General features: G+C 43.1%; 1 protein-coding gene across 3 annotated transcripts; it reads left to right on the top strand.

Moving 5' to 3' along the window:
- Positions 1-394: 394 nt before the first annotated feature.
- On the top strand, positions 395-17173 carry LOC129814192 (mothers against decapentaplegic homolog 4-like). 3 transcript variants are annotated; one of them, XM_055867148.1, is made up of 12 exons: positions 395-718; positions 1335-1733; positions 1945-2119; positions 2220-2249; positions 2354-2560; positions 2840-2971; positions 4272-4379; positions 4671-4721; positions 4855-5038; positions 5232-5400; positions 15258-15396; positions 15629-17173. In XM_055867148.1, exons 2-12 carry the CDS (start codon positions 1494-1496, stop codon positions 15838-15840), a joined length of 1647 nt encoding a protein of 548 aa, XP_055723123.1. In that variant the 5' UTR covers positions 395-718; positions 1335-1493; the 3' UTR covers positions 15841-17173. The 3 variants fall into 3 exon arrangements, with proteins under 3 accessions (XP_055723123.1, XP_055723114.1, XP_055723132.1); XM_055867139.1 differs by having other exon boundaries at positions 395-709; XM_055867157.1 differs by lacking the exon at positions 2840-2971 and having other exon boundaries at positions 397-709.
- The last annotated feature ends 527 nt before the right edge of the window (positions 17174-17700 follow it).

Below are 17700 nucleotides of genomic sequence, written 5' to 3' on the forward strand. Positions count from 1 at the left end.
TCCTCCTCCTCCTCCTCCTCCCCCCTGTAACTATTCACTAGGCTGTTGCTGTAAATGAGAATGTGTTCTGAGTCAATTTACCTGGTAAAAAAGGGAAAAATATACATTTCTGGGCTATACACAACCAGGAGCAGAACTGATGCCGGCATTTCTTTGTTTTTAACATACCTCACAGGACTAAACACTTATAAATGAGTTTGTAGACAGGTTTAACATTTTAAATTACATTTGTCTGTTATGAATGGAAAATCAAATGAACACATACAAACGATAAGAAACCACAACGGATCTTATCAGCCCTAGGGCCAACTTTTAGCCGACCAGCCTGGCCTCTGAGCTCGAGCAAAGCGCTCACAAAACATGCGCCCCCTGCTGCTGACATGACATGACATGAGCGGCATTGCTGGAGCGATGCACTCACTGCAGTCGCGAGGGCGTTGCAGGGAGTTTATTTTTGTAGCTGGCGCTATAGCATTGTTTACGAGTATATTGCAAACATGTTGGTTTTGTTCAGTCACTGGCACAATTGAAAAACGTAAAATACAGTCGCATAATATCTCATAACCAGAAGATAATTGAGTATTGGCTCGAAATTCGATTCAGAAAACACTGGTTTTGTTGACGACTAACGTTACCGTTAGCAAGCTTTAGCTATCGCTAAAGTAACTAGCTATGTGCTAATCGGCTGTACTAAACACTGGAGACCCAGGTAAGAAATGTGCGTATTTTTAAGTCCGATAAATAGATAGCTATAACCTATTTGTTGCTTGTATGTAGTTTCCACTGACTATTACAATTTAACCACACGGGGCACATCATCCTTGGATTTGTAAACGACTAACGTTAGCCTACTTAGCTAGCTGTTAGGAAATGTGTCAAGATGTAATATTTTTTTTTAGCCTTTATTTATTTAACTAGGCAAGCCAGTTAAGAACAAATTCTTTATTTACCGGGAAACAGTGGGTTAACTGCCTTGTTCAGGGGCAGAACGACAGCGTTTTACCTTGTCAGCTCGGGGATTCGATCCAGCAACTTTTCGGTTACTGGCCCAACGCTCTAACCACTAAGCGACCCGTCGCCCCAAAATGACAATTACGTTAGCTTACTACTGATAGGTATAGTCCCTTAGACACGATTTGACGCGTTTTATGCAACGTTCATTTGTTTTTGTAGCTAAGTAATAAAACTTAAGGTTTTGTAGAAAAGTAGCTAGCTAACGTTTTGTCGGCATCATTAATTTGCTGTCAGGCAATGCTTTTCTGCATTGATGTGAAATCACAGAAATAGTACCAAGCTAGAACAACTAACAATCTTTTCTGTCTCCCCTACTGCAGACTGTCCTGGACACCCCTACTTATGTAGAGTGAACAGGACACATGCCATTCTTTCTCGCCCTAGCAAAAGGCTTCTGAGATTGTTTGACTCATTCCTAGAGTGAGAATTAAACATAAGATTGAACTTCAAGTAATAGAGACTGTAGAACGGTGAGCAAGATGTCGATCACAAACACCCCCACAAGCAACGACGCTTGCTTGAGTATCGTGCACAGCCTGATGTGCCACAGACAGGGTGGAGAGAGCGAGACCTTCGCCAAGCGAGCCATCGAGAGCCTCGTCAAGAAACTGAAGGAGAAGAAAGACGAGCTAGATTCTCTCATCACAGCCATCACCACCAACGGAGCTCACCCCAGCAAGTGTGTCACCATACAGCGCACCTTGGATGGACGGCTGCAGGTAATGGGGTAGCAGAGTCATTTAATATTAGCGCACCAAAAAAAGTGTTTATTGGACAAGTTCAGGTAGTCCCTCCCTGTTTCAGTCCCATTGGTGCTTAATGAATACCAACTTGCTGATGGATATAAGATATTACACTCACATTACGGGCTGAACTATTTTCTCAGATGACTGCTGTGCTTAGTTCATAACACATCTTCTCTGCTCTCAGGTCGCAGGGCGTAAAGGCTTCCCCCATGTGATCTATGCCAGATTGTGGCGGTGGCCTGACCTGCACAAGAATGAACTGAAGCATGTGAAATACTGCCAGTTTGCCTTTGACCTCAAAGCTGACAATGTGTGTGTTAACCCATACCACTACGAGAGGGTGGTATCACCAGGGATTGGTGAGTGGGATTTGTTTTCTCCTTTCTCTTGAATACTGTTGTTTAACCCCTCTGAATTTTAAGTTGGATCTTATTTGTGTCCCTCTACTTCTCTTCACAGACCTTTCAGGACTGACTCTTTCAAGCTCAGGTAAGGAAGGGTCTTGCCCTGTACTAGTAATTTGCAGTTCACAACAGAGGATTCAAGTGAAGTTCCCCAAAACGTTGACCCTCTCACCGTCCCTGCCCTGCCAGGCACACTCATGGTCAAAGATGAGTATGAATTTGAGAACGAGCCATCTCACTCTGGTGCGGATGGCCACCACCAGACCATCCAGCACCAGCCCTCCAGACAAGGGGGTCCCCAGGAGTTGTTCAGCAGCTCGGCTCTGCTCCCTCCCCCTGAGGGCAGCAGCTCAGCCTCTACCTCTGCCTTCTCCAGCCTCGCTGCTGGAGCCTCAAGTGAGATAATGCATTGTGTTTAACCCTCTCCTGTCTTGCAGTTCATAACTCCCCTTAAATGTAACACTTCATTTTGTGGTGAATGCGCTCCTGACATAAATACAGGATACAGTGGCTCCCTCATACCCCAGTCAGGGTCATGCTGAGAAGCTTTTTCCTTTTTCTGAGGTGTCATTCCTAATCACTTTTGTTTGTGTATCTCTGTATTGTGGAGTGTCTGGGTGTGTGTATGTTTTTCCTACCCACTCACTCTGGCCCATCCTGCTCCTGCCTCTGTAGCCCAGTCCACTAGCCTTCTGTCAGGGAGCCATAGCACTGAAGGGCTGCGGCAGCTATCCTCAAGGCCAGGCCCAGGGCCTTCACAGGGGCAGAGCGGCTTCCCCCTGGCACAGAGTGCCACATACCATCACAGTAAGCACCCACACTTGGCCCTCCACATTTCATACAATACCAAGTTTGGGGTTAATTCCATTTGCTTCTTGAATTTACCGAATTTAAATGGAATTGACCCCAGCCCTGTCAAACACCATTAAAGTGAGTGGGCACCTGCATCCAACAGCCTAAAAATAACAGCTTAGCACTCACACTGCCTATGTCACTAACAATCACATAAATTACCTGCACTTTCAAACAATCATTACAGGTAGCACTCACATTCATCTGCCCTCCATAGACCATGACAATTGAAACCTACGCTGAGTGTAACAAACATTACGAACTCTTTCCATGACATTTGCTCCCGAGTGGCGCAGCGGTCTAAGGTACTGCATCTCAGTGCAAGAGGCGTCACTACAGTCCCTGGTTCGAATTCAGGCTGTATCACATCCGGCCGTGATTGGGAGTCCCATAGGGCGGCACACAATTGGCCCAGCGTTGTCCAGGTTTGGCCGTCATTGTAAATAAGAATTGGTTCTTAACTGACTTGCCTAGTTAAATAACAAAATACAAAATAATAATAGACTGACCAGGTGAAAGCTATGATCCCTTGTTGATGTCGCCGGTTAAATCAATCAGTGTAGATGAAGGGGAGGCGACAGGTTAAAGAAGGATTTAAGCCTTGAGACATGGATTGTGTATGTGTGCCATTCAGAGGCTGAATGGGCAAGATCAAATATTTAAGTGTCTTTGCACGGGGTGTGGTAGTAGGTGCCAGGCGCAAGTTCTTGACAGCGTGTGTCAAGAACTGCAACACTGCTGGGGTTTTCATGCTCAACAGTTCCCGGTGTGTATCAAAAAGGGTCCACCACCCAAAGGCCATCCAGCCAACTTGACACAACTATGCATTGAAGTCAACATGCGCCAGCATCCCTGTGGAACGCTTTCGACACCTTGTAGAGTCCATGCTCTGACGAATTGAGGCTGTTCTGAGAGCAAAAGGGGGGGTGCAACTCAATGTTAGGTAGGTGTTCCTAATGTTTTGTACACTCTGTACTTCCGCCAGCCCACAAATTCCTTCCTTGTTGCTTTTCACCGTAACCCCATTTACTTCTCAGAATCTGGATGTTTTCTCAAAAAGCTTTTCAGCATTACCACATTGCCTCTTGGGGGTTAATTCTTCCTTCGTCAGTTATAGAATTCCTCTCAGTCCTGTGACCATAGTCCGTTGTTATAGTTGATTAGGTATGTGTTGTGTGATTGAGTTATTTTTAGCTCATGGTATTTTCTATCTGTGCTTATGGTCTGATGCAACTGGTGAATGTTCTGCTTTCAGATGCCGCCTCAGGCTGGCCGAGAAATGGGAACTTCACCCCCTCAGTGCCTCACCACCAGAATGGGCACCTGCAGCACCACCAACCCATGCCCCACACCCCACACTACTGTGAGTGGCTGTGTTATCCCCCCTCTCTGGGCATATATCTAAGGGTGCTGCCAACATCTGAGCCTTACAGATTCTATATCCCTCAAAGCAACAAGCTAACGTTGAACTAATGCAAAAATTGAGTTCTTGTAAAAGGAAAGAGCTGTTTCCCAGAAAGGATGTAAATGTGCACATATAATGTCAAATAGTCAATGTTATGTCATTCGACATTCATTTGTACTCCTTTGAGCTGAGCAGTACAAACTACACCAAACAGCACCGTTGTCTTAATTACATGACATTCTCTTCCAGGGATGGTCAACAATGAGATTGCATTCCAGCCCCCCATCTCAAATCACCCGGGTGAGTCTATGTGAAACGTTACTCAGAGAGTTAGTTCTGTATGTACGGTATGTGTCCCCATTTGATCCGGTATGTGTTGTGAAATAGTACAGACACCATGTGAATTGAATGTGGTGTTCTCGTTCTGTTCCAGCCCCTGACTACTGGTGCTCCATTGCCTACTTTGAGATGGATGTTCAGGTGGGGGAGACGTTCAAGGTTCCGGCCAGCTGCCCCACGGTGACAGTGGACGGGTACGTGGATCCCTCAGGAGGGGACCGCTTCTGTCTGGGCCAGCTCAGCAACGTCCACAGGACAGAGGCCATCGAGAGAGCTAGGTACTCTACCATATCAAAGAGGAAAGATGTATAGAACAATGAATGATTTAATGTCTTTGCTAAATGAAATGGCTAAGCAGAACATCATCCATAGTTTTGGAAAAATACACTAGCAAAATGGGAAGGCTTTTACATATTTTTTTTTTTTTACAGTTTGTTTCTGTCTTATTCTTTCCTTCCTTCCTGGCTTTAGACTTCACATTGGTAAAGGGGTGCAGCTGGAGTGTAAAGGGGAAGGTGACGTGTGGGTGCGTTGCCTTAGCGATCATGCAGTGTTTGTGCAGAGTTATTACTTGGACAGGGAGGCAGGACGGGCCCCTGGAGACGCAGTGCACAAGATCTACCCCAGCGCCTATATCAAGGTGACAGATTTTATTTCAGTATTATTCTAATGTATTCCATTGAGGTTTTGTACTTATTATTATTTATTAATAATAATATTATTATACTTATATTCTTATTGTTGTCACAAAGTTGAGAGTTGACTACTTGGGAAGGTTTATTGTTTCAAAACAGGTTAAAATCCATTAAGTTTTAGACTGTTGAACCTAGGGATGGGTACACAGTATCCAATAATGATGAAGCAAAAACAGGTTTTGACATTTTTGCAAATGTATTAAAAATAAACATATCACATTCATACCCTTTAATCAGTACTTTGTTGAAGAAAGTCTTAGATGTGGTACACCTGTATTTGGGGAGTTTCTCCCATTCTTCTCTGTAGATCCTCAAGCTCTGTCAGGTTGGATGGGGAGCATCGCTGCACAGCTATTTTCAGGTCTCTCCAGAGATGTTAGATCAGGTTTAAGTCTGGGCTCTGGCTGGACCACTCAAGGACATTGAGACTTGTCCCGAAGCCACTCCTGCATTGTCTTGGTCATGTGCTTAGGGTCGTTGTCGCGTTGAATGTGAACCTTCGCCCCAGACTGAGGTCCTGAGCGCTCTGGAGCAGGTTTTCATCAAGGATCTCTCTACTTTGCTCTGTTCATCTTTCCCTCGATCCTGACTAGTCTCCCAGTCCTTGCAGCTGAAAAACATCCCCCACAGCATGATGCTGCCACACCATGCTTCACCGTAGGGATGGTGCTAGGTTTCTTCAAAGCGTGACACTTGGCATTCAGGCCGAAGAGTTCCATCTTGGTTTCATCAGACCAGAGAATTTTGTTTCTCGAGGTCTGACAGTCCTTCAGGTTCCTTTTGGCAAACTCCAAGCAGGCTGTCATGTGCCTTTTACTGAGGAGTGGCTGCAGAGATGGTTGTCCTTCTGGAAAGTTCTCCAATCTCCACAGAGGTCACTGTGTTCTTGGGCACCTTCAATGCTGCAGAAATGTTTTGGTACCCTTCCCCAGATCTGTACCTCGACACAATCCTGTCTCGGCGCTCTACAGACAATTCCTTCGACCTTATGGCTTGGTTTTTGCTCTGACATATACTGTCAACTGTGGGACCTTTTTATAGACAGGTGTGTGCCTTTCCAAATCATGTCCAATCAATTGAATTTACCACAGGTGGACTCCAAGTTGTAGAAACATATCAATGAAAACAGGATGCACCTGAGCTCAATTTCGTGTCTCATAGCAAAGGGTCTGAATACTTCTGTAAAATAAGGTATTTCAGTTTTTTGTGTGTTTTTAAGTGTGCAAAAAATCTAAACCTGTTTTCACTTTGTCAATATGGGGTATTGTGTGTAGATTGATGAGGAACATTTAGAATAAGGCTGTAATGTAACAATGTGGGGAAAAGTCAAGGGGTCTGAATACTTTCCGAATGCACTGTAAGTATACATTTTTAGAGAAAAAAATATTGGTCTATTTCAACAATGAAAAGGCTTGGTCTAAACTAAATGATCAATTTGCCATTGTTACGTACAAGGATATACCATGGCATTTTAAATTCTGAAGTGACTACGGTTCCAGATGTTCTGGAAACTCGATTTGTCGTAGCAAAAAAATTGAGATTTCTGCGCTTGTGCAGGATTTTTTTTACGCCAGCTTTATAGCTGCAGCTCAGTGCTCCGCTGCATTTTGATTGGCGATGAAAGCCTGTCTGGTGTAGCCTACACACTTCATGTTGTAAATAAAGGACATGGTCGACATGTTCCAACTACTGCATTCCATGTCTCATTAGGCTGTTGAGCATAAGTGCGATTTCATGTTGTTTTCTCAGCAGGAATTGCAGCTATTTAATAAATGCAGCTATTTATTTACATGTTGTACACAAAAGACATGTTTGCACAAACTCGCAGATAGTTTTTTACCCAATGCAAAACTCAAGTGGGGAGTTACATACAACTATCTAGGTAGCATATCACACATAAGCAACACACACACACACACACACAGTAATTAGCGATTGAATGTTCATTTTTTCATTACCATTGCCAACATTGGCTGAGCAGGAGGCAGGCAGTCAAAGTAGTAGTGTTGTTTTTCAACAACTCTGGCTAATGGCTACAATATGACAGCAATTATAAAGATTAGCCTACATCACACAAAACGCAGATTGTTTTTTCTCTAATGTAATGTATAGGGACTGTGTCCTGCATGTGCAACTGCAATATCCGTTACAACAGACAGAAGCTTGTAGCCTCCATAATGGCCTTGAATGCTTGTTCATATCGCTGCAGGGTTTTTATTTCAGCCGTTCAGAAATATGAGGCAGAGACATACAGTAGGCTACATCATCATGGTTCAGAAGAGGTAGAGAGTAAAGAGAGAAACATGAAGGGAGGGGAAGTGAGCACAGCTACGTAGATTTTTTGTTGTGTAAAATAACAAATGCACAGAACGTGATCCGTAGCTTTGAGAAAGTGGTTTCCGGCAGGGCGGGTTGAAAACTCCCTATTCGCTGCCACAGCCTTTTAAATTCTTAAAGGTCAAATGCAGCTGTTTTTATCTCTATCAAATAATTTCTGGGTAACAATTTAAATAACTTACTGTGATTTGTTTCAAATCAAAAAATAAATAAATAAACAAATAGCTTCTTAGCAAAGAGCAATTTCTCAAGTAAGATGTTTTGCTTAGACTGTCTGGGAGTGGTCTGAGTGAGTAGTCCAGAACTCCATCCCACCAAAACAGACTGAGATTTCAGGCGGTCTTTTCAAAGTGCTCTTACACTAAAAGGGCATTATCATAATTTTCACAGTGTTATTCCAACCTCATAGTGTGGAAATATTTATAGAGCGCTGGAAAACATGTTTTTGACTGCACTGGGCCTTGAATTTAATAAAACAAACCTTTTAATGTAATTTTTATGACATGCATGCCCGGTAACTTACATACACCCGTGTTTCAAGTGTGTAGCTTGTTGTTTTGGCCGGCCAATCAAAGCTGCACTACAGTCAGAGGCTCAATGTGTAGCAAGTGAAGTGAGCGATCTTTAATCAATGCAAGATGGAATTAAAATGACTCAATTAAAAGTGAGCTAAATGAGAGGGATTAGGCCAACAGGTAGGCTGTGGGTGTTTATTTGTAGACTAGGACAGGGAGAAAGAAAGCACAGCAAAATGTAGCTAGCTGGCTAGCTTGTCTACTGTGCAGTCAAGACCAGCACTATCAGATGGGATGATAAATAACCAATGGCAGCTACAAGTCTCTCTCACTCTCTGCTTGCCCTGCTCCCCCGTCTCACACACAGCGACCCCTCCCCCGCCCACTGAAGCAGCAGCCGAGAGCCACCATCTCGCCCTCCTGCAGCAATAAGTGCTCAGGTTAAAAAACAAGTGAAAATATATTTCGGCTAGGGGGTGCTGATCTTGTCATACTCGTAATCATATCCGTTTTTATCACACTTGATACTCATCGGATTTACTTGTGATTGGATAACCCGTACGTGTGTTTTAAATGCTGGTAAAGCATATACGATACCAGTCAAGTTTGGACACACCTAGTCATTCAAGGGTTTTTCTTTATTTTTACTATGTTCTACATTGTGGAATAATAGTGAAGACATAACAATGAAATAACACATGGAATCATGTAGTAACCAAAAAAGTGTTAAACAAATAAAAACATGTGAGTTTCTTCAAAGTAGTCACCCTTTGCACGCTCTTGGCATTCTCTCAACTAGCTTCATGAGGTAGTCACCTAGAAAGCATTTCAATTAACAGATGTGCCTTGTTAAAAGTTAATTTGTGGATTAATTGTGGTTAATTTCTTTATGCGTTTGAACCAATCAGTTGTGTTGTGACAAGGTAGGGGTGGTATACAGAAGGTAGCCCTATTTGGTAAAAGATTAAGTCCATATTATGGCAAGAACAGCTCAAATAAGCAAATTGAAATGACAGTCCATCATTACTTTAAGACATGAAGGTCAGTCAATACGGAAAATTAAGATTTTTGAAAGTTTCTTCAAGTGCACTTGCAAAAACCATCAAGCGCTATGATGAAACTGGCTCTCATGAGGACCGCCACAGGAAAGGAAGACCCAGAGTTACCTCGGCTGCAGAGGATAACTAATGAAGTTACCAGACTCAGAAATTGTAACAGACAGATCTAAACATCAACTGTTCAGAGGAGACTGCGTAAATCAGAATTGCTGCAAAGAAACACTACTAAAGGACACCGATAAGAAGAAGAGATTTGCTTGGGCCAAGAAACACAAGCAATGGACATTAGACCGGTGGAAATCTGTCCTTTGGTCTGATGAGTCCAAATTTGCGATTTTTGGTTCCAACAGCTGTGTCCTTTTGAGACGCAGAGTAGATGAACGGATGATCTCCGCATGTGTGGTTCCCACCGTGAAGCAGGAAGGAGGTGGTGTGGGGGTGCTTTGCTGGTGACCCTGTCTGTGATTTATTTAGAATTCAAGGCACACTTAACCAGTATGGCTACCACAGCATTCTGCAGCGATACGCCATCCCATCTGGTTTGCGCAGGGTGACTATCATTTGTTTTTCAACAGGACAATGACCCAACACACTCCCAGGCTGTGTAAGGGCTATTTGACCAATAAAGAGAGTGATTGAGTGCTGCACCAGATGACTGGCATATGTGGGAACTCCTTCAAGTCTGTTGGAAAAGCATTTCAGGTGAAGCTATTTGAGAGAATGCCAAGAGTGTGCAAAAGCTGTCAAGGCAAAGGGTGGCTACTTTGAAGAATCTCAAATATAAAATATATTTTGATTTGTATAACAATTTTTTGGGTTACAACATGATTCCATATGTGTTATTTCATAGTTTTGGTGTTTTCACTTTTATTCCACAATGTAGAAAATAGTAAAAATAAAGAAAAACCCTTGAATGAGTAGGTGTATCCAAACTTTTGACTGGTACTGTACCTCAAGTGCGCATTACTGCTCTATCACTCAGAGCGCATCGTTGTGTTCGTTCACTCATTCACACACATTGTTCGAAGGTAAACGTTAGGCTTGGGCGGTATCCAGATTTTCATATCATCTCATGCCAGGATTTACGGTATTACCGGCAAAGCACACAAGGGGGCTTTAAAAACGCAAGTCCTCTATTACCAGAATGCTATCAAAATTAGCACAAACTAATAGCGAAATCACATAGCTAAATGCTAACACGCGGAAACGAACAAACTAATTGCAAAGACAGTCATCCAGCTCAAAGTTATACAAGCATAGCTAGTAGCTACTGAATGTCTGGACATTTACAAGCAGAAGTGAACGAGAGAAATTGTGCAAGTGAACAAAGTTGTGATGCATGCTTTTCTGAAGAAAGAGCAGCATCTGTACGCGGAGCAGAGGAAAAAGAAAATGCTAGTAGGAAGCACAGTGAAAAAATTACTCATCCAGAGCCCTTTGACTTCTGGCAGAAAGCCGTTGAAATATATCTGATGGCAAACATGATTTTAGTGTCGCCAATAGACAGAACGCTATGGACTCACCAGCTTCCGCTTTCTCCCGTTGTGCTAATTACAAACAAACAGGTGACTGGCTCAACTGTTCTGGAGAACTATGTTAAGCTTCATAATGTGACAGGTGAAATGAAGAACGCAATCTGCTTTATCTCCTTACATATTGCACAAGTTGAATGCAGGTATTAACTTTAAAAAGTAGCTACAAATATTCAAATTCATAGAGAAACATAAATAGTTTTGAAGGTATTGAAAACACATCACGTGGCTTTTTCCAAATACCCTGATAGATGGTATACCGCCCAAGCCTAGCAAACGACACAGACAGATCAAAATGCACATGATTTACTTAATTGGTCCTATTAAATTATCAACAAAATAGGCTAATAAATAGCATGGCTGGCTACTACTCCCTGCATTTATTCCAGACAGATTTAGATGAAGGTAGGCTAATTCGCTTGTCCCATATCTTGTTTCACTCTGGAGAGGAGCAAAGCTTTTCTCTCCCAACACTTATGCCACATTTGTGCGATCAAAATAAACTATCTACATTTATTTTTATTTTCTAATAATCTGCCGCTTGGTGAACATGCCTAAGCGAGAATAAATAATAGCAAGCAAGCATGGGCTTGGATCACGACATAACGACAGCAACTGCTTGTTTGCGGAGGACTACAGGAGCGAAGTAGCTACTCTTAGCAAGCAAGAAGCAAACCTACATAAACTACTGGGGAACCCACGCCCACCTACTTTTTATTTTTCTTACACCCCAGTAGCCGGACTCTGGTCTGGTGGAAGTTTCACTGCCGTGTCGGCTCTCCACAGCCGACTGGCCGGTGCTAGGCAGGGTTCCATGCCAGAATGGGTCTCCCCCTTCCCTGGAGAACAGAGCTGTTCTCGACCTAACCAGCCATGGAGGTATATCACTCGCCGTGGAAGTCAAAGAAAGCATCCTCTGGCAACGGGGGTCTCCATGGAGATGTTGAGCCCGGAACTGACACAGACCAGAAACCGCTTTGCCGCCCTGGAGTCAGAGGTTCTAGTGCCTTCGTCCTTGGTGGCTCCCCAATCAAGATCGGATCCGGTGGCTTCTACCTTCGGGTTCAGATCCTCGGAGCTCCCAGCCTCACTAGACCTCGAGGCTGCCTGAGAGACTGACCCATTCAACATCACCAGCTGTCATCATAGGCAGCTCTATGGTGAGAAACATCTCGGTCCCCAAGGCAAAAACCCTGTGCTACCCAGGAGCACGGCTAAAAGACTAGTGTAGCTCTGCTGGAGTCACTTTTATTGATAACTTTGACACCTTCTGGAAACAGAAGATACTCTACAGGAATGATGGAGTCCATCCAAATCATCTTTGCTCCTGGACTCAAGGCTGCGTTGAAACAATGACTGGTAAATGATCCAAGACCTGATCAGTTAATCCCTACCATTGTGACAATGAGTCGTCATAATGCACATGATCTTATGGGCATTGGCAAACACAATGTAAGTAATTTAATTTATGTACCCCTAATTGCACCAAATACATCTGTTTATCCTACAGCTATTGTAAGCAGTAATCATGAGCCTATAAACCAGAGTTACACTGTTAGCACTGAGGCGGTGTGCAATAGTAGGAAGACCACTTTATGCAGCTCACCCTGTACTATCAGCTCCAATGTAAATAACATAAGTCTACCTCTGATTAGCTTCCCAGTAAAGCATTAAAAACAAACAACCCAGAAAAGTGCTAAAAATAGCCCATATTAACGTATGTAGTCTAAGAAACAACGTCCATGAAGTCAATAACTTGCTTGTAACAGATGACATTCATATTCTGACTCTCTGAAACTCACTTAGATAATACCTTTGACACAGTGGTAGCAATACATGGTTATGCCAACGGGGGCGCTGTTGTGGTCTATATTCAGAACCATATTCCTGTAAAGCTTAGATGAGGAATGGAAAAATTGTATGGTTGAGAGGGATGAGGCAAAAGGTATGGAAATTAAGTCTGGCAGCCCAACTGATTGGCAAATGTACTACAAATTAAGAAACCATGTGACTAAATTAAATGAAAAGAAAAATAAACTACACTATGAAACAAAGAAATTATATAAAGAATGATAGTAAAAAGCTTTGGGGCACCTTAAATGAAATTTTTTGGGGGGGGAAGCCAACTCGGGTCATTCATTACAAAGCCCACTGATATTGCAAACTACTTAAATTACTTTTTCATTGGCAAGATAAGCAAACTTAGGGATGACATGTCACCAACAAATGCTGATGAAAGACAAGAATTGTACTTTTGAATTCTGTAAAGTCAGTGTGGAAGAGGTGAAGAAATTGTCAGCTTTTGACATTAGTGCAGCTTTTGACATTATTGATCATAGTTTGCTGCTGGAAAAACGTATGTGTTATGGCTTTACACCCCCTGCTATAATGTGGATAAAGAGTTAGACAAGTACCAGAACACAGAGGGTGTTACTTCCAGCCTCTCAAATATAGTCCAGTTAGAATCAGGAATTTCCCAGGGTAACTGTTTAGGCCCCTTGATTTTTCAATTGTTACTAACGACATGCCACTGACTTTGAGTAAAGCCAGAGTTTCTATGTATAGGGATGACTCAACGCTACACACATCAGCTACTACAGCGACTGAAATGACTGCAACACTCAACGAGCTGCAGTTAGTTTCAGAGTGGGTGGCAAGGAATAAGTTAGCCCTAAATATTTCTAAAGCTAAAAGCATTGTATTTGGAACAAAACACTCACTAAACCCTGAACCTCAACTAAACCTTGTAATAAATAATGTGGAAATTGAGCAAGTTGAGATGACTAAACTGCTTGGAGTAACCCTAGATTGTAAACTGTCATGGTCAAAACATATTGATGCAGTAGTAGCTAAGATGTGGAGAAGTCTGTCTATAATAAAGCGATGCTCTGCCTTCTTAACAACACTATCAACAAGGCAGGTTCTACAGGCCCTAGTTTTGTCGCACCTTGACTACTGTTCACTCCTGTGGTCAGGTGCCACAAAAAAGGACTTAGGAAAATTGCAATCGGTGCAGAACTGGGCAGCACGGCTGGCCCTTGGATGTACACAGAAAGCTAATATTCATTATATGCATGTCAACCGCTCCTGCTGTCTCTAGAGATTTGAAAACAGCAGGTCGGGACAAGTAGAACAGGTCAGGGTTCCATAGCCGCAGGCAGAACAGTTGAAACTGGAGCAGCAGCACGGCCAGGTGGACTGGGACAGCAAGGAGTCAACATCCCAGGTAGTCCTGAGGCATGGTCCTAGGGCTCAGGTCCTCCGAGAGAAAGAAAGAGAGAATTAGAGAGAGCATACTTAAATTCACACAGGACACCGGATAAGACAGGAGAAGTACTCCAGATATAACAGACTGACCCTAGCCCCCCGACACATAAACTACTGCAGCATAAATACTGGAGGCTGAGACAGAAGGGGCCAGGAGACACTGTGGCCCCATCCGATGATACCCCCAGACAGGGCCAAACAGGCAGGATATAACCCCACCCACTTTGCCAAAGCACAGCCCCCACACCACTAGAGGGATATCTTCAACCACCAACTTACCATCCTGAGACAAGGCCGAGTATAGCCCACAAAGATCTCCGCCATGGCACAACCCAAGAGGGGGCGCCAACCCAGACAGGAAGATCACATCAGTGACTCAACCCACTCAAGTGACGCACCTCTCCTAGGGACGGCATGGAAGAGCACCAGTAAGCCAGTGACTCAGCCCCTGTAATAGGGTTAGAGGCAGAGAATCCCAGTGGAGCGAGGGGAACCGGCCAGGCAGAGACAGCCAGGGCGGTTCGTTGCTCCAGAGCCTTTCCGTTCACCTTCACACTCCTGGGCCAGACTACACTCAATCATATGACCTACTGAAGAGATGAGTCTTCAGTAAAGACTTAAAGGTTGAGACCGAGTCTGCGTTTCTCACATGGGTAGGCAGACATGAAAATGGAGCTCTATAGGAGAAATCCCTGCCTCCAGCTGTTTGCTTAGAAATTCTAGGGACAATTAGGAGGCCTGTGTCTTTGACCGTAGTGTAGAACTAGCCAATAATTGTTTAGAGTGCCCAGCGCTTCACACTGAGTGAAAGAGATGTGTGCTGGCAGCTGAAAATTTCTTTTTTCTGAACACATAATTACCAAAAATACTCATGTCATAATCGTATTTGTAACATTCTCCATATCTGTTACCATACTTGTTTTGTCTGAGTACTCGGCACAGCCCTAATTTTGACAATCTGGATATCTGGAAAATATTTCATATGATTCGAATAGTGAAATTATTTCAGATGCCCATCCCTCGTTGAACCCCTATCCCTTCTACCCTATTGTATGTAGGCCCTAACCCTGCCTTTCCCCCTTGTGATGTGCAGGTGTTTGACCTGCGTCAGTGCCACAGGCAGATGCAGCAGCAGGCAGCTACAGCCCAGGCGGCAGCCGCAGCACAGGCAGCAGCAGTGGCTGGAAACATCCCCGGGCCGGGCTCTGTGGGAGGCATCGCCCCCGCCATTAGTGAGTCTCTCTACATACTATTCATCCTTTAACCTGTCTGCCCAGCAATATATCCATTTGTCTTGTCTCAGAGCATCTCAGGACCTCACAGAAATGGGGAAGTGTATGTACTGTCTCAGATATGAAACTCTTTATTCCCCTGAGTAGGTAGTGAATAACTGAGTGATTGTCTGATATGTAGCACTAAACTACAACCTTTAACCACTGAGTGTTTTTAACCCCCTTCCTCCAGGTATGTCTGCGGCTGCGGGTATAGGAGTGGACGACCTGCGCAGGCTGTGTATACTGAGAATGAGCTTTGTGAAGGGCTGGGGGCCTGACTACCCCCGGCAGAGCATCAAGGAGACACCGTGCTGGATTGAGATCCATCTCCACCGGGCCCTGCAGCTACTGGATGAGGTGCTGCACACCATGCCTATCGCTGACCCCCAGCCTCTGGACTGAGTTATAGAGCGGCAACACGTTCACGAACTGTCCATAGCCAGCCATCCCTTGAACTGACTGATGGACTGCCCATGCCCCGTAGGCTAGTCCATCTTAACTATCATCCCGCTATCTGCTGTGCTGAATGAGATGAGAGCAGAGGAATACATGATTTATATTTTCTACCCGCTGGCATCACAGCCAGAGTTCCCGCTCTGAAGATACCAGCTCATGAATCCGTTTTCTACTCGCCTCAATCATGATACACAGTCATGACTCATGGATGCTTTTTATTATGTTTTTTCTATTCATAAATATCTATTTTCATACCTTCCTATTCGTGTCAGTTTATATACTGTATTTTTGAGTTTGCTATGTTTTTTAAATGACATTAGCTTAAATTAGCACTTTATTGGTTTGCTTTTCATGTGCTTGTTTTCAGTATGTTGATTGTTTAGAAAATGTATTTCGGTGTGAGGTAGGTTTCCACATTTATATTTGAAAGTAGGTATGTGTGTCTCAGAATATTCAGCTTTTGTAGCAATGAGTGTGATCCAGGCCAGAGCTTTTGGAAGATGGTGTTCACATCACTGACTTAAATTAATATTTCAGATGCCTCAATGTCTAGACAGATGGCGGTTGTACATTTCAGTTTCGGTCCATTTTTTTTATCTCCACCACTATAAGTTCTGTAAACATGACTTGGAAGAATTGACTTAAGGGCTGTGATGATACCAATATCGCAATATTTTTTTCTATGGCAAAAATGATAACATGAAGCAAACCAAACTCTTTGATCCTTTTAAAAACCTGCTGTATGGAAAATATTTTGCTATAGCTTGGAGAGAAAAAATAAATTGAACTCTGGATGACAACATGTTTGTGTTCAACCATAGGGCTGTTTTCCTAAAGAAGTAAAATCTGCTTTGAGTTTTGTTTCCTTGCCATGACGCTAACGAGTATTGCGATACTGTTATCGTCCCGCCCTGGACTTGTGATGACATTACATTCCTTAGAGATATTGGAGGAAAGTCTGAAGCCATATTGATACCAAATGGACCCATATGAAAGATGTAAATGGTCATAGCAGTCATGTGAAACTTGTAAATACATGTTTTTAAGACCAGATTCTGCATTTGGTCCCCAATTATGGATTTGAGAATATTAGCAATCATGTGGGTCTGGATTACTTGTCAGTTTACAATTATAAATAACAATATTTTATACTCATTTTGCTACCTAATTATGACCATATATCATGTTTTAAAGAAAGTTATATGTAGGCTAAGGAAGCAGTGCTCATTCTTTACCTTAATACCTATTAATGGAAATAAAATGTATTATATTGAATGTGTATTATTTCTGTTTGTTTTTATTCCTTTGCTTGGTTTTATCACATAGCTGCATCACTCCCCACAGAGCAAGATTTTTGGACGTTGGTCGCATACTCAGATTATCTTTGGGTATTTTTATATTAGTCCACTGGTAAGACATAACCTGACATGCAAAACATATAGGACATATTTCAAGAAGCTAACAAAAACAACTGGGAACTCTCCGACTTCAGAGCGTTCAAAACAACTGGGAACTCAAGCTCCGACTGGGAAAAATAGTTAAGTCATCCAACTTGGGAACACTGACCTCTTTCTAGAACTCACTTTCTGACCTGAAGCTCACTGACGTCATTATTTAACCTCTTATTTCTCAGAGCTCCCAGTTGTTTTGAACACACCACAAGTGTCACTTGTCACATTAAGTATCATATCTTGAAAACTTGACTGCTGACATGCAAAACATTTTGGGACTGTATTGACTTTGGAATAATGGAAAAAAAAAAAGACCAAAAGATGGTTTGAGTAGATATTTCCTCTAAGCAACGGG

Source organism: Salvelinus fontinalis, chromosome 2 (genome assembly GCF_029448725.1).
Source record: "Salvelinus fontinalis isolate EN_2023a chromosome 2, ASM2944872v1, whole genome shotgun sequence".
Taxonomy (NCBI): Eukaryota; Metazoa; Chordata; class Actinopteri; order Salmoniformes; family Salmonidae; genus Salvelinus; species Salvelinus fontinalis.

What these genes read in the sequence shown, in the direction of transcription:
- LOC129814192 (XM_055867148.1), top strand. Translation starts at nt 1,494, where the DNA reads ATGTCGATCACAAACACCCCCACAAGCAACGACGCTTGCTTGAGTATC. An exon ending in CCTTGGATGGACGGCTGCAG is followed by an intron (nt 1,734 to 1,944) that starts GTAATGGGGTAG and finishes CTCTGCTCTCAG; the next exon opens with GTCGCAGGGCGTAAAGGCTT. An exon ending in GAGTGCCACATACCATCACA is followed by an intron (nt 2,972 to 4,271) that starts GTAAGCACCCAC and finishes TTCTGCTTTCAG; the next exon opens with ATGCCGCCTCAGGCTGGCCG.